The 25176-nt window shown below is 42.0% G+C and overlaps 1 protein-coding gene and 1 long non-coding RNA gene across 8 annotated transcripts; one reads left to right on the top strand and one right to left on the bottom strand.

Annotated features, from left to right (window-relative positions):
• Nucleotides 1-480: 480 nt before the first annotated feature.
• Nucleotides 481-5391, bottom strand: LOC139420877 (uncharacterized). Of its 7 annotated transcripts, none has more exons than XR_011635560.1 (5): nucleotides 5284-5391; nucleotides 4919-4969; nucleotides 2827-2961; nucleotides 2471-2601; nucleotides 481-1897 (listed from the first exon to the last, which is right to left on the bottom strand). It is a non-coding gene; the product is annotated as an uncharacterized lncRNA (long non-coding RNA). The 7 variants fall into 7 exon arrangements; XR_011635564.1 differs by lacking the exons at nucleotides 4919-4969; nucleotides 5284-5391 and adding an exon at nucleotides 3985-4260 and having other exon boundaries at nucleotides 481-1184; nucleotides 1392-1897; XR_011635561.1 differs by lacking the exons at nucleotides 4919-4969; nucleotides 5284-5391 and adding an exon at nucleotides 3985-4260 and having other exon boundaries at nucleotides 481-1544; nucleotides 1791-1897.
• Nucleotides 5125-24687, top strand: LOC139420876 (vitamin K epoxide reductase complex subunit 1-like protein 1). Its single transcript, XM_071171251.1, has 3 exons — nucleotides 5125-5740; nucleotides 13305-13414; nucleotides 21382-24687. Exons 1-3 carry the CDS (start codon nucleotides 5433-5435, stop codon nucleotides 21606-21608), a joined length of 645 nt encoding a protein of 214 aa, XP_071027352.1. The 5' UTR covers nucleotides 5125-5432; the 3' UTR covers nucleotides 21609-24687.
• Nucleotides 24688-25176: the final 489 nt, after the last annotated feature.

Raw genomic sequence — 25176 nt, 5'->3', positions numbered from 1 at the left:
AGACCGGCTGGAAGTACTGCCAAATTCTTTAAAACGACGTTGGAGGTGGTGTTACAGAAATTAACATTAGATTCTCCTGCAACAGTTCTGGTGGACATTCCTGCAGTCAGCATGCTAATTTCACACTCCCTGAACTTGAGACATCTGGTGTTGTGACAAAACTGAGCATTTTAGTAGCCTTTTGTCCCCAGCACAAGATGCACCTGTGGAATGACCATACTCTTTAATCAGTTTCTTGATATGCCACACCTGTTAGGTGAATGGATTATCTTGGCAAAGGAGTTAAGCTCACTAACAGGAATGGGCACAAAATGAGAAATATGTTTATGAAGAATTTCAGGGCTCTTATTCCAGTTCTTGGGACAAACCTTAGATGTTGCATTTATTTTTGTTCAGTATAGAATGTTGTCATTGAGAATGAATCAGAATTGACATTTAGACATTCTGCTTGTATTTTAGTTTCATGACCAGAGACAAAGCTTCAAAAACAATTTATTTATTCAGTCTTGATTATGGGATCCTTTGCACTGACTGATATGTCAAGTGAAAATCAAATTATCAATTAAAAGTTTATGGAAAAACTGCACTTGTCCTTGTGAAAATTACAGTTGAAATATTCTACAGTTGTAATGTCAAACTTCTTATTAGCACTCTTACAACAAATGCATTTCAGGGTGTTCAAAGTCAAGCACAAAGGCATGTGGCACTTAACATCCAACATCCTTCCGCTTGTCAGGTCTCTATAATAAGTGACCAGGTAATTCTCTCTATCACAAACAAATGCCTCCATGGAGCTCATAAGTGTAGCCATGCAGCCTATTTTGGCGGATCACAATATCAGCTGTATGGATGTGGAGTGTGAGGAGGAAGCCAGCCGGGCCCAACCAGGTGCAGTCAGTGGAGGACCTGTACCTGGCCGAAGACTACAAATCCTCTCTGTCCCGGGAGCCCACAGAGGAGGATCTTCCGTGGTAAGGAACCGTCCCCAGGGAAGGTTCAGTGGAATGGCATGTCTCCTTGAACCTGAGCTAGAACAACCGCAACTCTCCCTGTACCAGACATTGTTCAAAAACAAGGGCACCTGGGGCATGCAGGCAACCAGGGGGGCATGCAGGCAACCAGGCTGGCATGGTGCTGTCGGTGGAGCAGGGTCCTCAGATCACACTCATTGGATGGGGTGTTGTCTGTAAAGTGGGGCACATAAAGAGGAGGGCATCAGGCATTCAAAATGGCTACAGGGATAGATGTGTGAGAGTCAGGGCTTTCGGTCCTGGGAGCCTCACTTGGATGGTCTGGTGAGCACCACTGCAGTGGTTAGAGGTCAAGTGTCCTTATGGTGCAGGGGCATTACCATTGAAGTTAATTTCTATATCAAGGAGGGAGGGTCTTACAGCCTCTGAAGACCATCCTCACTGGAACCAGGTCCAAGGTGTGTGCCACATCATTCGAAGGAACACCTGATTCTGTGTTGTTTTGACCACCAAGCCTCCATCACGACGACCTCTGACAGACTCGTAATTGCTCCTCCTGTCACTACCCGTTTTCTGGGAAGCCAATGGTCCAAAAATATTCCACATGGTTCATACACACACACACACACACTAGGCTCCTAGAATAGGTTATATTACATTAAAGTTTTGCTCAAAGCAGCCAACTAAAGTAATTTAGTTCAATCACAAAGTCTGGTCTGAGTGAAGCTCCTCAGTTTTGTTAAGTAGTCCAACACAATTCACATTGCATAGTATCATGGTCAGTGGGAATTTATATCTGATGTTTAAACTATGTCTTACCCCCAGAGTGAGTACATCACTTCCAGCAGATCTCCTTGCTGAGGATGGCGTTGATCATGTACTGCTTCTCGTGGGGTGAGACTGATGTTTCGCATGTCACGCCTCATCTAAAACATGGGGAAAAGGGGACATCAAGTGACAATTTCGATGCATTTACAAATTCAATGTTTTACACTATTGTATCACTACTTAAGTAATATCTGTACTTTACTATTTATATTTGAAAACTTTTACTTCACCACATTCCTAAAGAAAATCATGTACCTTTTACTCCATACATTTTCCCTGACACCCAAAAGTACTTGTTACATTTTGAATGCTTAGCAGGACAGGAAAATCATCTAATTCACACACACACTTATCAAGACAACATTCCTTGTCAACCCTACGCCTCTGATCTGGCGGACTCACTAAACACATGCTTTGTTTGTAAATTATGTCTGAGTGTTGGAGCGTGCCCCATAGCTATCCGTAAATTAAAATAAGAAAATGTTGCCGTCTTGTTTGCTTAATATGGAATTTTAAATGATTTAGACTTACTTTTGATACTTATATTTGAGCAATTACATTTACTTTTGATACTTTAAGTATATTTAAAACCAAATAATTTTAGACTTTCACTCAAGTAGATTTAAATGGGTGACTTTCACTTGAGTCATTTTCTATTAAGGTATATTTACTTTTACTCAAGTATGACAATTGAGTACTTTTCCCACCACTGGTAGCCTCCATAACTGGACGCTCATGCTCGGATCACACTGGCGCAGGATGTCTATGCACCGGATGGTCTGAAGGATACACTCCTGTTGGACTGGAAAACAAAAGAGACATTTGGTCAGTTGTAGGTCTTTTTCAATGCGGTATCACCATCTTTATCTGGACAGAAAACACATTGTTTTTCAGAACACAAAACTCACCTTGGACAATGTGACAAGGGGTCCCTCATCACCCAATCTTAACTCATGGGAACCATACACAAACATACTGTGCAGATACATCTACAAATTCATTGTATCACATTTGATGAGTTACTGACCTCTCCGTCCACAGGCTCGATCTGCTGTAGTCTACAACTGGACGGTTGCGCTCGGATCACACTTGCACAGGATATCCTACCACTGGCACAGGATGTCCATGCACCGGATGGTCTGAGGGGTGCACTCCTGTTGGCCTGGAAAACAAAGACATTTGGTCAGTGGTAGTTTTTATCTCCCCCCAATAGGTTGATTACTAAAATGGTAACATTATATTTAAATACCATAACCCACAGACTTGACTATAGTAAACGTAAAATAGACTGGACTTTGGCCTATCTGCACATCTAAAATCCTACTATGTGGATGGGACATTTCTGCTGGGATGGAGAAATTACCTGGAATGCTCAACTAGGTGATCAAGACAGTCTAGGATACTATTTGCCCGAAGAGGAAGTACTGCGATGAGCTATATGGCTGTACTTATTATTCTAATTCTCAAGAGTAAAGTTAAAACCCTGAGGTCACTGAGGAGGACCTACAGTGATAGTGGAATCGTCTGAAGGGGACTGACATGCAGGGGTAGAACATAAGGATTTCAACTAGCCCGGGGAACATTCAGGTCCCAAATCTGTGGCATGCAATTTTTGTAAAGGCAAAATTTCACTGCTGTCAGGCTAGTTTGGCACATTGTCTACTAGCCCAGTCTGAAAAGTACTAGACTCGGGCAAGCTTAATTTCCATCCCTGTTGACATTTCCAACTGACTTCACAGGTCATTTGACTAGTCATGTACAACAGGTGCACTTGTGGAACAAAACCGTTTCAGTGTACTGTATGGGGAAAACATTGAGGCCACAAGTCCCTTGTGAGCTAGTTAGCCAACTTTGGCTAGTGGTGCCGCCCTAATGTTAGCTACTGTAGCAAGTCTGACTACACAAATGGTGATTTAACGTTAACTAGCCAACGTTAGCTAAATATCCCTATCCCGGTGGGCTAATGCTAGCTAGCATGTCACCACGTGGAGAAAAAAAGTATGACTACACAAACCGTGAGTTACCTAGCTGAATCGCTCACTCAACACAAGTCATTCTAGCATATGTTGGTTCTCTTTTTTACTTCTAAGGTGCATTGTACACGCACGTTACCTACGGTCGGTGATTATCTAGCTAACCACAGAGCTTTGACCTAACCAAAATAGCTTGTTAGTAGCTAGCAAACCTTATCACACTGCTACAGCGACGTCTCTCGGGGTCGGAAAACAAAATGTGTGTGTGCTTTTTGGGGTAGTGGTTACAATCCGGTACATAGCACAGAACCATCCTTGCTTCTGATCGACGGAGACCTAAGGTTAGCTAGTTCGCTACAAAAGGCTAGAGGGCAATACAAATGTAAATCTAGTCATTTTAAAAACTGCTAAACGTTGCTAGCTAATTTAAAAGAATACTAAACAAGACTACGAGAAATACACCCTATCAATAATTTACACGAGAAACTACAAAGTGTTAGTGTTCAAATACTGGAGAGTTGAGACCAAATCACGGACGCTGGACAGAGTGGATTTCAGTTGTAACAAAAGACAGTTTTAATGAGTCAGAGATATCTTGTCCCGCAGTTTTACGTGCACGGACCTAGTTCACATAACTCGGCAAGGAGCCAGGTGAAAAAGAGGCCTATACAATGGTTACACACATTTTTATACATAGAATAAAGTAGGTGGAGTCTTGTCGTTTCGGTCTTCTTGACTGGTCGGAGGGTTGGAGGCGGGCCTTGCTCTAGCCAGAGCGGGCCCCATTGGTGCACAGCAAAAGTTCTTTGCTCTTGGGACCGGCCAGTTAGAGGGAGATGAGATGTGTGTTTATATAAGGAAGAGGGGGTCAGTCTTCTGGCTGGGTGTATGTGTTCTTACGACGGAATGTCTTTGTTTATATGAGCTATGTGTATGAATATTTATATAACAAAAGGCTATAATACTGTATCTACATGGTAGTTTACTTGTCGATGAGAGTTTGCATGGAGAAACGTGCCTTGGGTGATGACGTTAAAGCTTGAGGCAGGATGTGTAGTTCTGTATGATCGCCACATTAGGGGTAATTAGCATTTCATTTTTTGTGGGGGGGGGGTAATTACAGGCAAACATATTGAGAAAAGTTACCTTGTCCGAGAGAGATTTGCGCGGTTATCAAAACGTCATGCCAGGATAAGCCTACAAAGAACAGAGACCTTATATGAAGTAGTTCTAAAATTCCAGACGAAAAAATGAATGGTTAAAAAAACGATTGCAAACATTTCTGGGTTTTACCGCTAGGTTCTATGGGTATTATGACTTATACTTAAGCAATAAGGCATGATGGGGTGTGGTATAGGGCTGTTCTTAGCACGGTGCAACGTGAAATGCCTGAATACAGCCCCTAGCCGTGGTATATTGGCCATATACCACAAACCCCAGATGTGCCGTATTGCTATTACAAACTGGTTACCAACATAATTACAGCAGTAAAAATACATGTTTTGTCATACCCATGGTATACGTTCTGATACCACGCCTGTCGGAACTATTCGCAACTAGGAAACTCGGAAATTTCCGACGTACTAACAGTAGTTATACAGGTGCCACATCGAATCAGCAAGTCGGACATTTGAGTTTCCTAGTTCCGACTAGTATTTGAATGCGGCATCAATACCAACTGCCTCTGCCCTGGTCGTGTGGCACGTTGACGTTTTTTCCACGTCGCAGTTCTCGTCATCGGTTGCGTTGCGTGTACGACTCGACCGAGGCCGGAAAGATGGCGGCGCCCGTCCTGAGAGTGTCCACCCCTCGATGGGAAAGAATAGCCAGGCTCCTTGTGTGCGTATTGGGCATATTGTTGTCTTTATACGCCTATCATGTGGAAACGGAAAAGGCCAGAGACTCGAATTATCGGGCCATGTGTGACGTGAGCAATTCTATCAGCTGTTCAAAAGTCTTCACCTCCAGGTAATTTTAATTCAACAGCGGCGCCGAGTACTAGCAGCGCTCTGGATGAGACTGTTTTTTTGGCATCATTGTGCTAAACTGTCAATGTTTTAGCATGCGCTCTTTAGTACGTTAAACATTTCAACTCTATTGATAATAAACTTAGCCTGTTTAGTGTGTAGAAGCTATCGTAGCCACATTCCTAACACTACGGTAAGTTACTTAGCTATTCACCAGGAAACAACTAAGTTAGCTACTAGCTGGCTGTTAGATGCTATGAAATTGTCTTTTACTTTGCATGGATGCACACTTGTCCTCCAACCGTAACACTGATATTTAGTTTTAATTAGACTGCTAAATTAGCTAGTTAACTTAATAAGGGGTGTCGCCCATTCGCTAACATTGGCTAGCTAGCTAGACGAGAGGCGTAGCCATTCAGCCAGTTTTGGGTAGCATTTTCTTAGCTATGTGAATCGGCGGTCTACTCTATACATTGGAGAATACCTCAAACAAGTTTACCAAGATCTTGAACTGATATCATTTTAATACGTCTGACTACAATTCTAGAAACTATGCTGCATTTGTATAATTCCATAGCGATCTCAAATATGGGCCTTGCATTTCTGCCCTCGATGCCATTAGTTGGATTGTGGGCTGTAAAATGACAAGATAAACAACCTAATCATTAGATTGGAAAATGCAGAATTGTATATTAACAAAGTTGAATTCACATAAGGGCATCTGCGTCTGTTGAATTAAACTAGAGTCCTTAAAGTGAAACCGTGTCATTCGAGTTCAGTTTATGGTTGTTGGTCATACATAGTTCATGTGCCCGAGTGATCTTAGGTAATTTATTGGTAAGTAGTTATCTGGGTTGTAGGACATACACACTCCTGTTTGTACAAATGCTGACATCCAAGCAATGCCAGGTCTCTGGGGGAAATGCAGGGAATAGTTTTTCCGACATGATGCACAAGTCATGAGAACAACACTGCTGAGAACTTAAGTTAATCAACCACAATCTGCCTGCCAAACGCAATCATGAGCAGCCTTGAATAACACCAAATCAAATAACCAACCTCAACCTGCCCTGTGAAGTTTCATTGTGTAGGACTACAGTATTTTGTCTCAACAAGGGGAGTTTTTTAATGGTAGAGAGTAGTGACTGGATGCTCTTTGTCTGTGTGGCATGTCTGTGAACTAACTGCTAGGAAGTACACTAACTTGAAATGAAAATGACTTTCTGACAAAATTAGAAATGTGTAATATCTGAAAATGCACCTAGACTGACTTACCGGGTCCGATGCTTCTCCCTTTTTGTCACGGATGCCATGGTTGCCCTTAGTTTGATCGTGTAATCCGGAGCCTTCTGTGTGTTTTCAACTCCGTCTTCATATTGGCAATCAAAAGGCAGAATTTTCTCCATCTCCTTAGCTATCATACTCTAATTCCACCGGGCCTTCCACTGATTTCAAAACTCGGTCCTCCAGAAAGTGGAGAGCGCCACTTAAGCAGTTATTCTGTGTGATATCTTTCAAAACAGACATGTTAGAAAGGATAAGCTACACATACTAATCAGCTCATATTATAGACAGAAGTGTGCTACATGGCAGACCAATCCGAATTCACCTCTCGGCATGTCCAGCCCACTCACTATCTCAGCCAATCATGGCTAGTGGGAAGGTTGCAGGCTTTTTCCATGGCTAAAGCAACTAGGCTCGTTATTTAACAATTGTATTTGTATTTACAGATGTGCCTTAATAACAAGTTGTATGACATGAAATTTCACGTTCCAGAAAGCATTTCTGCCCCAAAAAAACGTTTTGATAAATAAATAAAAAAAAGTTTACATTCAAATGGCGCTCCTGTTACGTAGTGACACGCAACATACACCTCGTTTTCTGAAACGAGTCATATATAGCCTAAGCATACCTGATATGGACCATGCAATTAGCAATAAACATTATCACCTTTAGCCCAACTGATGCAGCAAAGTACAAATAAATAGGCTGAAGCATGGGGTTTCTTTTTTGCATTTACCCTATTAGGCTAATCATTAGCCAGATCTCAAATGTGATCTTTTAACTAGTTATTATTAACATAGATTAATTTTATGTACCAAAAACTTGCATAAACACTGAATATAATGTTAGGGTAACTTGGTAACTTGCCACCTGGGGTAAAAAGCCCCTGCCTGTACTTCTCACAGAAACCACTTCATGTAACAATTTTTCCCCCAACACTTTCCCTGGTTTCCACTACTCTTGCGCAACAAAAAATATGATCTGTCTCATCACAATTTGAGTAGTTCTAAATGTATTATTTTGAGGTAGAGAGGCATTGTACCCCAGTCAGCCTACAATTTTCCGATGTTACATTTAGCCTGACTCTCCCCTGTGCACTCACTGCCAGTTGCGGAGCGGTAATGTGCTTAACCATGCCTCTGCTAAAAACCCTGGGTTTAAAATGGTGCAGTTCACACATATTTAAGAGTTGAGAAATAAAGTAGGAATGGAAAGCTGTGACTCCCCTCTTTTTAACAAAAGCCATTAACTAGAGGTCGACCGATTTTTAATCAGCATGGCTGATTTATTTAGGGACGATTTTCAAGTTTTCATAACAATCGGTAATCAACATTTTTGGATGGCGATTATGGCCGATCACTTTGCAATCCACGAGGAGCCTGCGTGGCAGGCTGACCACCTGTTACACGAGTGCAGCAAGGTAAGTTGCTAGCTAGTATTAAACTTATCTTATAAAAAACAATCAATCTTAACTTAATCACTAGTTAACTACACATGGTTGATGGTATAACTAGCTTGTCCTGCGTTGCATATAATCAATGCGGTGCCTGTTAATTTATCATCGAATCACAGCCTACTTCGCCAAACGGGTGAGGATTTAACAGTTTATTCTCCTTCCATTTGCTCTGGAAGATGCTGCTTTGAAAATAGGCTCGTCAGCCGTGTTGATGGATCCAAGTGGGGTAATGAGAGTAGCATACTACAGTGGATTGAGCCAAATAGTAGAATGATCCCACTTCAATTAGCTTTTTACTTAGGACAGCTAATCAGCCTTACCAGTGATTGTCCGGGACGGGACTTTATCGTCTCTACCCTGTGTTGAGATTGAGTTCAAACCACCTTAAGTGTGAGCTGTTGCTCAACGTCTCTGGTCTGATATGTTCATTCTTAACCCATTATTTTAGACAGTTCATTCAAAAGGGGCGGTTCCGTCAGGCTGACACTCTCTCTGACCTCAAGGGCGTGCCTTGTCAAAAAAATAATGGCTCTTAAAATCATGTCCCTCTCTTAACAAAAACACATTCTTCATCTTTCATGCACAATGCATCGACTGGACACCACACATAATTGATCAACAAGTTACAGTATTTCCTTTATGGCATTTTTAATAACACCCAAAACATCACCAGTGTTCTCCAGATCGCCCCTGACCATTCCCCACATCCTATGTTAGCAATATTGTTCCAGTATTCGCCTTAGAACGTGTTAGTTTCGGCGGGAAAAGGTCTGTTGAAACATAAGCACATTCCTTAGGTGAATTTGGAGAGGGATTTGCTGAATGTTCTCTCCTTGATTTAGCTGTCAACCCCCACCAGTTTTCTTCTCCCCCCTCTGCGAGTGAGAATGGGTCTGGTTGAAGTTATTTATTACAAAGCTGATCTGACCTATTTGGATCCTCACAGGACAGTCATGACAAGCGAAATGCTTGTGTTCCTAGCTCCAACAGTGCAGTAATATCAAACAATACACACATCTAAAAGTAAAATAATGGAATTAAGTAATGTATAAATATTAGGACGAGCAAAGTCTGAGTGGCATTGAATAGAATTCAGTATACATGTATGAAATGAGTAAAGCAGTATGTAAACATTATAGTAACTAGTGTTCCATTATTAAAGTGACCATGTCTATGTCTAAGTCGGAAGTTTACATACACCTTAGCCAAATACATTTAAACTCAGTTTTTCACAATTCCTGACATTTAATCCCAGTGAAAATTCCCTGTTTTAGGTTAGTTATTTTAAGAATGTGAAATGTCAGAATAATAGTAGAGGGATTTCTTTCTTTCATCACATTCCCAGTGGGTCAGAAGTTTACATACATTCAATTGGTATTTGGTAGCATTGCCTTTAAGTTGTTTACCTTGGGTCAAACGTTGGGTGAAATTTGGCCCATTCCTCCTGACAGCTGGTGTAACGGAGTCAGTTTTGTAGGCCTCCTTGCTCGCACACGCCTTTTCAGTTCTGCCCACACATTTTCTGTTCTGCCCACACATTTTCTATGGGATTGAGGTCAGGGCTTTGTGATGGCCACTCCAATACCTTGACTTCGTTGTTCTTAAGACATTTTGCCACAACTTTGGAAGTATGCTTGGGGTCGTTGTCCATTTGGAAGATCCATTTGCGACCAAGCTTTAACTTCTTGACTGATGTCTTGAGACGTTGCTTCAATATATCTATATAATTTTCCTCCCTCATGATGCAGCAAAGCACCCCCACAACATGATGCTGCCACCCCCGTGCTTCACGGTTGGGTTGGTGTTCTTCGGCTTGTAAGCCTCCCCCTTTTCCTGCAAACGTCTGCAAACGTCTGATGAAACAAAAATAGAATCGTTTGGCCATAATGACCACCGTTATGGTGGTCATTATGGCCAAACTATTCTATTTTTGTTTCATCAGACCACAGGACATTTCTCGAAAAAGTACGATCTTTGTCCCCATGTGCAGTTGCAAACCATAGTCTGGCTCTTTTATGGCGGTTTTGGATCAGTGGCTTCTTCCTTGCTGAGCGGCCTTTCAGGTTATGTTGATATAGGACTCGTTTTACTGTGGATATAAATACTTTTGTACCTGTTTCCCCCAGCATCTTTTCACACCAAAGTACGTTCATCTCTAGGAGACAGAACGTGTCTTCTTCCTGAGCGGTATGACGGCTGCGTGGTCCCATGGTGTTCATACTTTATACTGTACTATTGTTTGTACAGATTAACATGGTACCTTCAGGCGTTTGGAAATTGCTCCCAAGGATTAACTAGACTTATGGAGGCCTACAATTATTTTCTGAGGTCTTGGCTGAATTCTTTTGATTTTCCCATGATATCAAGAAAAGGGCCACTGAGTTTGAAAGTAGGCCTTGAAATGCATCCATACGTACACCTCCAATTGACTCAAATTATGCCAATTAGCCTGTCAGACACTTCTAAAGCCATGACATTTTCTGGAACTTTCCAAGCTGTTTTAAGGCACAGTCAACTTAGTGTATGTACACTTCTGACCAACTGGAATTGTGATACAGTGAAATACTCTGTCTGTAAACAATTGTTGGAAAAATGACTTGTGTAAAAGTAGATGTCCTAACCGACTTGCCAAAACTATAGTTTGTTAACTAGAAATGTGTGGAGTGGTTAAAAAAGGAGTTTTAATGACTCCAACCTAAGTGGATGTAAACTTCTGACTTCAACTGTAATTTTTTCTACCCCTTTTTCTGCCCAATTGGTAGTTAGTCTTGTCTCATCGCTGCAACTCTCGTACGGACTCGGGAGAGGCGAAACACGACCCGGCCAAGCCGCACTGCTTCTTGACACAATGTCCGCTTAACCCGGAAGCCAGCTGCACCAATGTGTCAGAGGAAACACCATACACCTGGCGACCTTGTCAGCATGCATGCGCCTGGCCCGCCACAGGAGTCGCTAGAGTGTGATGGGACAAGGACATCCCAGCCGGCCAAACCCTCCCCTAACCCGGACGATGCTAGGCCAATTGTGCGCCGCCCCGTGGGTCTACCGGTCACAGCTTGCTGCGACAGAGCCTGGACTGGAACCAGGATCTCTAGTGGCACAGCTAGCAGTGTGTTAGACCACTGTGCCTCTGGGGATGCCGTGTGTGAATCATTTCAGATCGTCAGTGACTTGTATGTCGGGGAACTTGACGCTTTCCACCTTCTCCACTGCAGTCCTGTCAATGTAGACGGGGCCGTGCTCCCTATGCTGTCATGAAGTCCTCGATCAGCTCCTTCGTTTTGTTGACGTTGAGGTTATTTTCCTGTCACCACTCCACCAGGGCCCTCACCAACTCCCTATAGGCTGTCTCGTCATTGTTGGTAATCAGGTCTACTATGTTCTGCAAATGCTTACAGTACGAAGAACAGTTTATAAAGCTGCATATCTAAATCTCTGGTAAACGGAAGGCATGTTATCTGCTATCCACTTCGTTTACATTTTTATTTTGCTAAAGGGGAAGGTCACTTTTTGCTGAAGGGAGGGCCATCCATTTTCATTTCTGAGGTCAGATTCTCTCCAGGTGACTCTTATTATAAATAACGTATACACCCTAACGCTGTCCCTTAAAGGGGCAGCTGAACATTTTTGTCTCACCTAATGATTGTGGTTGATTGAGCATGGATCCCTCCTAAGGACTTTTATTCATAAACTTTTTGTAATTTCTTATCAAAACTTGAATCTTTAGATCTCCTAGATTTGTGTGCTTCTACATTTCTAATTAGGAGCACATGTACTCCTTGTAAAATGTTTTTATTATTTTTTATATCAGCGTAGCACCCTGAAGTATAATAAATGAGCCACATCACTCAGCCTTTTGTGGTATTGTAGATGCTTTTGTTGATTCTTGATGAAACAGTTCTACAACTGAACAGCTGTTTTTATTATTGTATCTATAAAAAAAAATGTATACCATGTATTTGTTAAGACGCAGTTCATGAAATTCAGCAATATGCCCCATTACTTCTTACTAGTAATACATTTCTTGTCTTATCAAAAAATGGGTTTTCTGTAATTATAGCGTAAAACACATTTTGGCTGGTAAATGATCTGAGTGACTAGTATATTCTTTAAATCTACATGCCATAGTGGCTGGTGGGCCAAAAAGTTAATTTCCCTAGCTGGCCAGCATCCCTGTGGTATGATTTCGACACCTTTTAGAGTCCATGCCCCCCGACGAATTGAGGCAAAAGGGGGTGCAACTCAATATTTAGAACGGTGTTCCTAATGTTTTGTACACTCTGTGTAGGTCCTAAATGCATTACTTAAATGCTGCTGTGAACAACACAGTGGTGTGATCCCGTGGAGGCAGTGCAGGGAGGGGAGACGACAAAACCAGGACCAGTGGTTGTTGCGCCACTCAGGTTTCCAGGGTACTTTGTTATCTTGCTTCTGAGGCCGTACAGTCGGCCTCAGGAATTTCCGTTTGTTCCCTTTGTAATGGTTTGACGAAATTCTGCTTTTACTTTTATGGTTATAGCTTGTATATGACACCTGTTAAGCCTTCCTATTGAGATACTGTATCAACATGGTTATATAATTTAGGATTGTAGACGTCACCCGTCATATCTTTATGATTATAACTTGTAAATTACACCATTTAGGCGATCACCTTATCAGAATCTCACCCAATAATAGCTTGACCTTCTCAGACATTTTCCTTGGCGTACATTGCTATTTGTTTTTCAGGTTGAATACATGTATTTGTGAATTTGTCCCTGCAATTCATCATCACGATTACTAACACATTTCCATTTGTTTTTTCCTAATTTCTCCCCCTGTGTAGGTGGGGCCGAGGATTTGGACTGCTGGGCTCAATCTTCGGAATCGACAGTGCAATGAACCAGCCAAACAGTGTCTATGGAATTTTCTTTTATGTCTTTCAACTGTTACTAGGTAAGACTTTCGATTCCACAGCCACCGGCTCATGCTATGCGAAGTATGGAGAGAATGTAGGTGACAAGCCTCCTTGAAAAGTCACTTTGGACTATTTGTGCTGACACACCACTCTGTCAGGCCCTCACTTCCTCTTTACTATATTTGACTGCACCCTGGCTCAGATAAGTCCTGAGTCAGGACTGTGGAATATATTAAAGGTAGCGTTGTCACTATACCAGAATGTTTTACTTCAATGCCAGGTTTAGTATCACGATACTCCATATCATCAAGATACTCTACCGCAGCAAAAAAGGCGCATTAGCCAGTCACAGAATGGCACTTGACCCAGACAGAGAAAATCAGCTAATGCTAAATCTCTAAATAAACCAGGTAAATCAAGATGTAGGCCAGTGGTCACCAACTTTTTATCTTTTCTTTTTTTACCGCTCAGATTTAAAAAATAAGACTTACAAAATGTAAGCATATACAACATTAATAAACGTTCTATAAGAATTAGATTTGTGCAGTGGGCCTAATACATTATCACATTCAGGTATTGGCTATATGCCTGTCCTGCCAATATTGTTCTTCTCAGACCAGGTATTCCCAAACCAGGGGTATGCGCAATGCCTTCGGGGGTACACCAAAAAGTGATTCATAATTCTTTTTATTTTTAAGTAACATTTTCAAACAGTCAATTTATATTTTCCAACGGGCATTTGGGTAAGATTTTTTTCTTGCCTGAGTAGCCTCGTTTCACTGCCAAAAATAACATTTAAACGATCTTGTGTTGAGAAAAATAACAACACAATGTCAAATACAGGTAGCCTAGTCAAATAATTAACATCCAATCACATTAACCATTACTCTCTTTGTGGGAATTCCTCTCTGCTCATTCCGTTTGCTCGAAAATGGATAAAAGTTTTTATTTTTTATTTTTTTTAACTAAGGCCCATAGAGAGACAAACCAGCAGCACTGCACCTGTCGACGACACAAGTTGTTCTGCTTCCACGAGCAGATCCAATGCTAGCATCAGTAGTTCTACATTTGTTGTTAGTCCAGCTAGCATGGACACTGAGTCTGATGCAGCCGAAGAGCTACTGCCCCCTTACCCGGGAAAGCACCGAACAACAGACAGGGACGTTGGACCATCGTGCAAATATGATGAGAACTACATTGGTTTGGGCTTCACTTATATTGGGAGTAGTGCCTTTCCTCAGCCACAGTGTGTTATAAGTACAACTTGATAACTTCACTCTTGCGCAGACATTTAGAAACAAAACATGCCAATTTGAAAAATAAGCCACAGGAGTTTTTTGAGCGAGAATTAAGACTACTTTCGAGTAGTAAGACGTGTAAATATAAGCAACAGATACCATTAATAAGAAGGGGGTAGAAGCGTCTTATATTGTGAGCTACTGAGTGGCTAGGACAGGCAAGCCCCATGCTATTCTGGAGGACTTAAGAAGAATCCTGCTGCCGTGGATATGGCTGGGACAATGCTGGGGGAAAAGGCCAAAAAAAACAATGCCTTCATCAAACAACACTGGTTCACGACGCATCAGTGATATGGCAGGAGATGTTTTGAAACAATTACTGCTTCGCATACAAGCTAGTGAATTATATGCGTTACAGCTGGATGAGTCAACAGACGTGGCGGGCTTGGCACAGCTCCTGGTAAATGTCTGTTACAGCTGGATGAGTCAACAGACGTGGCGGGCTTGGCACAGCTCCTGGTATATGTCCGTTACATTTATGGGGGGGTCAATTAAGGAATCATCCTCTTCTGCAAACCACTGGAAACCAGGACAACACGAGAGGATATTTTTAAAGTACAGGACAGCTTTGTGACATCAAATGGACTTTGGTGGTCAAGATGTGTTGGTATCTGTACTGATGGAGCAAAAGCCATGACAGTGAGACATAGTGGAGTGGTAACGCGCGTGCAAGCAGTTGCTCCCGACGCCACTTGGGTACACTGCAGGATCCGCCGAGAGGCTCCTGCGGCCAAGCCTGACAGCTTGAAAGACGTTTTGGACACTACAGTGAAAATGTTTAACTTTGTTAAAGCAAGGCCCCTGAACTCATATTTTTTCTGCACTTTGCAATGACATGGGCAGCGACCATGTAACGATTTTACAACATATAGAAGTGCGCCGGTTATCAAGGGGCAAAGTATCGACAAGTAAAAAAATAATAATAATTGAGACGAGCTTAGTTATTTTTACTGACCATAATTTTCACTTGTCTGACCACTTGCATGATAAGTTTCTTACACTACTGGCCTATCTGGGTGATGTTTTTTTCTCGACAGAATGATCTGAATCTAGGATTACAGGGACTCTCCGCAACTATATTCAATGTGTGGGACAAAATTGAGGCTATGATTAAGAAGTTGGAGCTCTTCTCTGAATGCATTAACAAGGACCACACACAGGTCTTTCCATCGTTGTTTGATTTTATGTGCAAATGAACTCAAGTTTACGGGACAATGTCAATGTGATATAGCGAAGCACCGGAGTGAGTTGGTTGCGCAATTACACAGGTACTTTCCCGAAACGGATGACACAAACTAGATTCGTTATCCCTTTCCATGCCCTGCCTCCAGTCAACTCTGAACAAGAGCCTCATCAAAATTGCAACAAGAGGTTCTGTGAAAATGTATTATAATCAGAAGCCACTGACATATTTCTGATTTGGGCTGCACTCAGAGTATCCTTCCTTGAAAAATTGCGCTGTTAAGACACTGATGCCCTTTGCAACCACTTACCTATGTGAGAGTGGATTCTCGGCCCCCACTAGCATGAAAACTAAATACAGGCACAGACTGTGTGGAAAATGACTTAAGACTGAGACTCTCCAATACAACCCAACATTGCAGAGTTATGTGCATCGTTTCAAGCACACCCTTCTCATTAAACTGTGGTGAGTTATTCACAATTTTCGATGAACAAATAAGGTCTTGTATGTAAGATGGTTAAATAAAGCGTAAAATGATTGGTTATTATAATATTATTATTTTATTTGTGCCTTGGTCCTATAAGAGCTCTTTGTCACTTCCCACGAGCGGGGTGTGACAACACACGCTAATGTTTAATAAACCTAACGTGTCCTTTCAGTGTCCTCCATAGAATTAGGAACACTTGACTATGTCTTTCACCACTGTGTGTATATTTTTACAGGTCAAAGCCACTTACATTTGGATGCATAAATAATATATGCTTGTCAACAAACCTATTATAGGGATCAACAAATAGATTCAGCCGTGGGCCGATTTTGTATTTTGTATTTATTTATTACGCGATGGTCGGGGCTGGAACATAATTGTACATCATTTGGGGACTCTGCAAAATGACCGCAAGAAGCTCAAACAGATAACATTTCTATTTTCAAACCTTCAGTACATTTGTATACGATCACATATCTCTATTTTATACGTGGGAATAATTTGGAACAGATCTCCAAAAGTAAAATCACTTGGAGCTGATTTGACTGTGTTTTTAAATCACACACGGGAAGCCAGTTGTGGGGAATCCTGCTCTATTATATACCTGACATGTTGGTGTCCTTAAGGTAGTAGACCTAGATCAGTGTAATGCTTCTTGCTGAGCCAGTGTAATGCTTCTTGCAGGGCCCCTTCCCTGTGTGAAGTCATAATATACACTCCCGCCTGACTGTCTGATGTCCTGGTGGGAGGTTGGTGGTTTTCCTGACTCAGTCCTGCTGGTTGAGCCAACTGGTCCTGACTCAGATCTGTTCCCCTGCTGACTGGCCTAAGGTCCCTGCGTTCTGCTCAGCCAACTGGTCCTGACTCAGGTCTGTTCCCCTGCTGACTGGCCTAAGGGTTCTGCTCAGCCAACTGGTCCTGACTGAGATCTGTTCCCCTGCTGACTGGCCTAAGGGCCCTGCGTTCTGCTCAGCCAACTGGTCCTGACTCAGGTCTGTTCCCCTGCTGACTGGCCTAAGGGTTCTGCTCAGCCAACTGGTCCTGACTGAGATCTGTTCCCCTGCTGACTGGCCTAAGGGCCCTGCGTTCTGCTCAGCCAACTGGTCCTGACTCAGATCTGTTCCCCTGCTGACTGGCCTAAGGGTTCTGCTCAGCCAACTGGTCCTGACTCAGATCTGTTCCCCTGCTGACTGGCCTAAGGGTTCTGCTCAGCCAACTGGTCCTGACTGAGATCTGTTCCCCTGCTGACTGGCCTAAGGGCCCTGCGTTCTGCTCAGCCAACTGGTCCTGACTCAGATCTGTTCCCCTGCTGACTGGCCTAAGGGTTCTGCTCAGCCAACTGGTCCTGACTCAGATCTGTTCCCCTGCTGACTGGCCTAAGGGTTCTGCTCAGCCAACTGGTCCTGACTGAGATCTGTTCCCCTGCTGACTGGCCTAAGGGCCCTGCGTTCTGCTCAGCCAACTGGTCCTGACTCAGATCTGTTCCCCTGCTGACTGGCCTAAGGGTTCTGCTCAGCCAACTGGTCCTGACTCAGATCTGTTCCCCTGCTGACTGGCCTAAGGGTTCTGCTTAGCCAACTGGTCCTGCCTCAGAACTAGAGCCCCTTTTACCCATATCCATTTACTACACAGCTGGATTTGACTAACACAACAGTGGTACAGTGGGTGAAACTTACTGTCTAGGCATTGTGGTTAGGTTAGTGAGGATATAAGTTATTTAAAAAAATGAATCATTTAGACGTAGGTTGAAGGGACCATGGATTAGGTGGTGTCTCAGAATGGGAATTCTCCTAAAAAGAGCTTGAGCGAGAGGGCCTTTTCTTCTGTGGCCACTGGACATTGTTTCATTTTTTTATTCTCATGATCAGGTCAGCTAAGAAGACTTAGGCTAAACGAAATGGCCTACGGCTTACTGTACAGTTGGTTTCTGTTGCCCCATTCTTGCTGCTTTTTTCACACTGTATTTACACAGTTCCCCCTGTTAACTAAAAACCGGTAGCTTTAACCTTATCCTGTAGCACTCTCGCCCTTGTACACAATGTGTTTGTCTCTTTGTCCCTTTCCCTTCTAATGTCATTTCATCACTATGAATAGAAGCCTGTGCCAGAACCAGTCTGTTTAGAATGTCCTCTACAACACCTGCTCTTCCTCCTTTAACCAGAGGGTCCTGTGTCCTGTCATGCATCTGGCTCAGTGGTTTACTTTCTTAAGCAGACCTGGGTTCAAACACCTATTTGAAGTCATCAGAAAGAAAGGAGGACCAAGATAAAATGCCTTTTATGGCATGTTCAATGGAAACAAAGTTTAAAAACGCCAGTGCGTTTTGTGTGCGTGGCTTTCGTCAGGGAGCGCAAAGATATAATCTTTGATTTGATCAACCCTGACTTTGAAGAGGGAGTGGTTACAGAAATAATTTGTAACACTAGTAAGCAATACTATACATGTTAAAGTGAAATACTGTAGATATGTTATCAGATGCATCTCAAGGCTAGAAGCATCAGAACCCCCAGAAAGGCAGTTCCAACCCTGAATATGACTGGTCACAGTGTTAAGAATAAGATAACCATTTATTTTATAGTACACTGTTACACAGCTAACATGGACCACAACAGTCTAAACATAGCTGAGGGAAATAGAGCAAAAATGTCCACTAGATGACAGTAAATGGACCCATCATATCTTCATTTAAACCAGGGTACTTAGTGGCCTGTAGTTTATAAATCCATATCTTCATTTAAACCAGGGTACTTAGTGGCCTGTAGTTTGTAAATCCATATATTCATTTAAACCAGGGTACTTAGTGGCCTGTAGTTTGTAAATCCATATCTTCATTTAAACCAGGGTACTTAGTGGCCTGTAGTTTGTAAATCCAAAAACGTTCCCTTTGGTTTAACTGTTTAAGACAGTCCCCTTTTCTAAGAGGCCGGAATATGATCAATACCCATAGCTTGTAGGGAGGCAGGGTTTCCATGGTGTAGGGACTTGTAGTGCCTTGCCATCGGGTAGTCTTCAATGCCTACCCGTATGGCATACTTGTGTCCAACTAAGCGGTCTTGAAGGCGTCTCTTTGCCCGTCCAATATATAACACCTTGCACTGTGGACATTCCAATCAAATCCAATTTGAATTGGTCACATACACATGGTTAGCAGATGTTATTGCGAGTGTAGCGAAATGCTTATACACTTAAGGTTTTCTGGGCTAACAATGTAAGAAATACTGCATTAAAAAAACAGAATACTGCACAGTTTCCTAAGGACTAGAAGCGAAGCTGCCATCTCTATCAAGATGGCGCCGATAAATCTGTAACAAACATGAGTGGTTTTGCAGTTAATGAAATGCTTGACTTGATACTCCATTTTAGAAGCTGTCAACAAAATACTTGCATTTAAATGAGCCCCTGGGTTTGTGGTCTAGCAAAGTGTTTTGAGAGTCACCTGGAAGAGAGCTGTAGACTAGTTTGTCATTTAGGGTAGGACACCGCTTAAAGCTTATTATTGCGGTGGCTCTGGGAAGACTTGGCGTAGTGACGTATCACTTTGGAAGATTCCCCAAGTCTTTTTCATGATTCTTGTAATGTTCTCTGCATCAGTCCTGTATTTTGTAACAAATTACACTCGGATGTATCACGAGGCTCTCCCCTTCGAAACAAGTTCTCTCTGTCAAGTAATCCAGCCCTATTACCTGTATTATCAGGACCTGAGTGCTGTAGCCCCGATTCAAGAAGCCATTCTCCAATTCAGCAGATTTGACACTGTAGTCTGTTTCCTGATTGCAAATTCTGCGGATTCTTTGGAATTGGCCATATGGAATCTTTTGGCCTTTTTGGTTGGAAGCTGTCTGCTCTCAGAATGGTATTCCAATCTGTAGGCTTCCAAATGATTGATGTGCAAACAACCTCTGTCATTTTTTACTGATGTCAAGGTACAACAAATGTTATCCTTGCTGTACTCCATAGTTTGATGTGAGGGTTAATGCTGTTAAGGTATTGGTGGAAGGAAATAAGTTCATCTTCTGAGCCGGACCAGAACAGGTAAACATCATCATTTTAGCATCCCCACCATATAATCCGGTCAAATAACTGTTTTTTTAGAAGGATCTAAACTGAAGTATTTTTCCCATTTTACATAAGTACAAACCAGCGTAGCAAGCTCACATGGTACATCCTTTAACTTGTTCTGAAAGACAGATGTTGTTATTATTAAGAGTCCAGTCAGTGAGACCATGAATTCGTTGGAGGCATCGGTCTCAGGCCAGGTACTCGAGAAATGGTGCAGAGCAGCCAATCCGTGTTCATGTTCAATGGTGGTGTATAGAGACTCCACATCCATGTTGACTAAGTCATTTCAAAAAATTCCTGGGTTTGATTGAGCTTGCCCGGCTTATTGGACCAAGACAAGTCCTAAAACTGCAAACCCACCCATCTGGCACTGTAGAAGATTTCAAATAGTATTTTGAACCCAGGTCTGGTCTTAAGCACTCCACTTTCAGTTGAAGGGTGCAGCCAGAGTTTTGTGGTGGTCACTCACTAGTGCAGGTTACAAATGAGGGCCTAAGGGCTGCATAACACAGAAGCCACCGCTAATGTGATGGGTCACTGACTGAGTCCAAAATGGCACCCTTTTCCCTATATAGTGCACAACTTTTGACCAGATTCCTATGGGAGCTGTTCAAAAGTAGTGCACTATATGGGAAATGGGGTGCCATTAACAGCCAAGTGTCTGATCTGTATTTATGTACATCAACGTCAACCATGAGTAAGCAAATAAGTAAGACTTAAAGCTGACTGGCTCTCATTCAAAGTCACCTGACAAAGGCACTCCCCCCTGATTCAAGTGTACAAAGGTCCAGGCATTTCGTGACCAGCGTTTTTATCCAAAACTCTTGCTTTTGTCTGTTCCATGTAGTAGTGTTTGTCAAAGTGATTTATATTTCTTCACTGCCACCTTTGCACAGCATGTCTTACTGTATTTGTTTGTGCAGGGCACGTCATGTCCGTAGCCTAAGCCCCTGCTCTCTCTCATCTGGTTGGTTCCAGGAATCACCGTGAGTGCGATGGCTGCCCTGATCGTCATGACGACATCCATCCTATCGGTGATGGGCTCGCTCTACCTGGGCTACATCCTCTACTTCGTCCTCAAGGACTTCTGCATCATCTGCATCACCACATACGCACTGAACTTCATTCTCTTTATGCTCAACTACAAGCGACTGGTTTACTTGAATGAGGCCTGGAAGCAGCAGGTTCCAGCCAAACAGGACTAAGATGGGTTGTAAAAAAGAACAGTAGGCAAGTGAAAAATAGAACAAACAAAAAATGAAATGTGACCTCTTGAACAGAACATTTTGACTTGCCACCAGGAGACCTTGCTTCCAAAACAATGTTTATTCTGCTGTGTGTTATAAAAAAGAAACCAGAAGATTACCTTAGAATTTTTTTGGGGGGCCAGACATCTCTCAAGTTCATTGTTGCATACGTGATGGAAGGATAAAATAAAAAGAAGAGGGAGAATTTGTTTCTTAAAAAAAAAAAAAAATCTAACTCCTGTGACACAGGTGATGAATAGGGTTATGGGGCTGAAAACACATTCAATCCAAGCAAGCAGGGAAGCAACGGCAGAATGCCAGTCTTCACTATGGAAGATGGGAGGACAGGACAGGACACCCTTCTCCTGAACCAGAAGGACCAGAACATGGAAGAAACCTGGGACTTATAGGAAGGTCCTGTTCCTGCACAGCTGACCGGGTCCGGAAGCTAGCTGTAAACATTACTACAACCTGAGCGGAACTGAAAAATGGGTCAGAATACAAAATGCATGGTCATGGGGCGAACAATCATACAGTTCACAGCAGCAGCTTTGATTCCATGAGGAGAGAGAAACAGATGAACAACAAACACCACACAAGAGTTGTTTTATGTTTACACTTTACAGCAATTTTGTTTTGTCTTTTGAAAAGGACCACTAATATGAAACATTTGAGATTGTGTGTAATTCAGTCAGATTGTGTTTTTGTTTTCTTTTAGAGATTCTGTAAATAGGTGCTGAGCAGTATTCCAGGCTAGATTGTGATTTAGTGTTAATGTAGACTTTTAAGTTTTAAAAAAAAATCAAATAATTGAATCACAAGATGAGGAACAAAAAAGTAACCGAAATCAAGTCGTCATCTGGGTGAATTGAGTCTGCATGAAGATCTGTTTTGCAGTCAGTCAGTGTGTGACACCTTAAGTTCCTACAATCCCAAACGAGGCATGCTGCTCTAGGTTGCGTGGTGAGTCAAGTCAAGTGCTCACTGATCAGTTTCTTTCATCTCTTTCTCAGTCGCTCTCACCGAGGTCCCAAGGCATCTGATAAGCCCTTCCTCAGTGTTCCACTATTTACACTGGAAAACAAGGTCCGGGTAGTCCCAGCTGTTTCATTTAGATTTCTTACGTTTGGTGCCTAATGAACATGGCCCTAGTTAATTTCTCCTCTGCCCAGACTACTTACTCTCCATAATGGCACCTTCACTGTCTTGTCTTTATTACGTGTGATAAGCATTCCTGACACCACACGCTACTGTAGGAGTGGGATCCATGAAGACTTATGTGCCTAAAAGAGGTGTGAAGTGAATGACCTTTATTTTGTTGGGAGGAGGGATATGTAATGTATCACTACTTTTTGCTCATTCTCACCATTGTTACATTTTATTTGATCAATAACTGAATTGTGTACTTAAATGCTTTGTTAGTGTCTCACCCCTCTCCTGTATATTCTAATGGTAATGTAGCACAGGCGGCTAAACACGCAATGATTGTCTGTCCGCTCAATGGTGTTGATAGTAGTAGGCAGTTTTGTTCATTAAAAAAAAAGCTCTTAAGCCATTTTTGTAGGTTACTGTTGTTGGTTGAGAAATAAGGTTCATTGTCTCTCTCTTAATGGTACAACAGCACTGTTTGTGGGGAAGGAAACCACACAGTACTCAGTGTCCTTGCCTCTACCTCTCAGTATTGCCCACGGTGTGTGGAACAACCCAAGCCAGTTGGAACGTCCAGAACCAGCGCCAAGGGAAGCAGACGAGCTGATGGATCAGCTTAAAGCCATTCAACCCCAAATAATATTGTACTTGTTTTGTGAGGTTGCTTTCCAATGCAACATCCCCTGGCTCACATTGAACAACCTCATTGTTACGGTTTTAGATGGGCCCTTATCTTAGCTACGTGTTATATGGCAGATTGTTACACAAGTCGGTTACTCACTGTGTCTGTTGGCACTGTCAGCCATCAACAAACTACAATAGCAATCGTTGCTACAGTAGTTCAGTGCTGTTGGGTCATAAACCCATGTTACTATGGAATTATTTGTGAGACTTGATTAATATTCCCTCAAAACCAAAGAGGTGGGTGGAATATGTTTGGCTTATTAAATCACAAGTCAAAGTCCCTAAAAGAAGCTTACAAACAGTGTTCCTAACCTGTTAGATAAGGAGTCACCACATTTGACGTATGTTTTTGTCAAATTAAAATAATTGAATAAAGTCAATAGAAACAGCTAAATGCATAATACGCCCTCAGCTAATCCTGATCAGTGTCCTGTTTCATAAAGTGTTGAGTGAATTCTAAAAGGTAACAAGATTTAGAGCGAAGACGGTCATGTTCGCTGCATCAACAAAAGCCATCAAAAGTGCCTTCTGTTGGCTAGTTGGCAAGAGCACAAGCAGATCTGAGACCAGGCTACTCCATAGACCTTGTGGGTAGAAATGACCCACCAAAAAGCCTGTCTTGTATCTAAACGGTCATTGTTTTTTTTGTTTTTTTTACCCAATTCTCTTAACTATATTTTCAGTACATGAATCTTTAAAAAATGTTATCTTTAATTTCTCTGAGATGGGCACTTTTTTTTGTTTCTGAAAAAAATATATTAATTGTCCGAATTACAATATTGTAAAGTTCTTATTTCTTTCTCTGACTGTGACTTAGTGAAATAATAGTTATTTCTTCCCTAATGTTGTATAAATGGACTCCATTAGTAACTACACCCTTTAGCTGTAGAGTTAACATTATGGGTTATTTTGGTAGGAAAAAAGGATTGGAGGTCTAGGAATCCATGTCATCACATTTCTTTGTGGGAGAAAGACTAGGTTTGCTTTTGTATTTGCCAAATATTAAGTTGAAAAAAATGCTGTATTTTCTTACATGGAACAAGTGTTACGTGAATGGTTGATGAGATGGGTGCAGAGAAACAATCGGATGAAATTCTGTATTTGCTTCCCTTGTTAGAAACTGTTGCGGAAGTTGACACGAGTGAACATTTTAATTGTGTCATTGTTGTGTGGAAATGTCTACCATTAAAACATTCCTTCTGAAGTGTGTTTTCTGTGCCTCTTCCTATGACATCTCACTCTTGAATTAATATTTCACTGAAAATATGTAACTGAAAATCTTGTCAACTAGCAAAATGATTAATTGGCAACAGCTATTCAACGTTTATGCTGTCTCAACAGTGTTGGGTGTTGAAAATAACTTAAATCCATTGGGTTGATAATGTCAAGGTTTCACAGTATAAAGCTGTGGTCGTTCTCTTCCAGGGAACGGACTTACTAGTAAGGAAGGAACAATATTTAAGAATCTCTACAGTTCATTACTAAGGGCTAGATTCAATCCGGATGTTATTTAGCTTGATTTAAATGTAAACCTAATTTTAGATTGTGCCAACATACAGTACCTAGTGAAAGCCTACACACCTCTTTAGGTTGTTTTTTTTGCGGGGGGGGGGGGGGGGGGGGGGGGGTTGTTTTAAAATTGATCATTATACCATGGATCATTTAGCTATTTAATTTTGAATTTTAGGACCCT

The sequence above is a fragment of the Oncorhynchus clarkii genome, chromosome 12, assembly GCF_045791955.1.
Source record: "Oncorhynchus clarkii lewisi isolate Uvic-CL-2024 chromosome 12, UVic_Ocla_1.0, whole genome shotgun sequence".
Lineage (NCBI taxonomy): Eukaryota > Metazoa > Chordata > Actinopteri > Salmoniformes > Salmonidae > Oncorhynchus > Oncorhynchus clarkii.
Note: the sequence above shows the minus strand (reverse complement) of the source record. Positions and strands in the feature narration are given on the sequence as shown.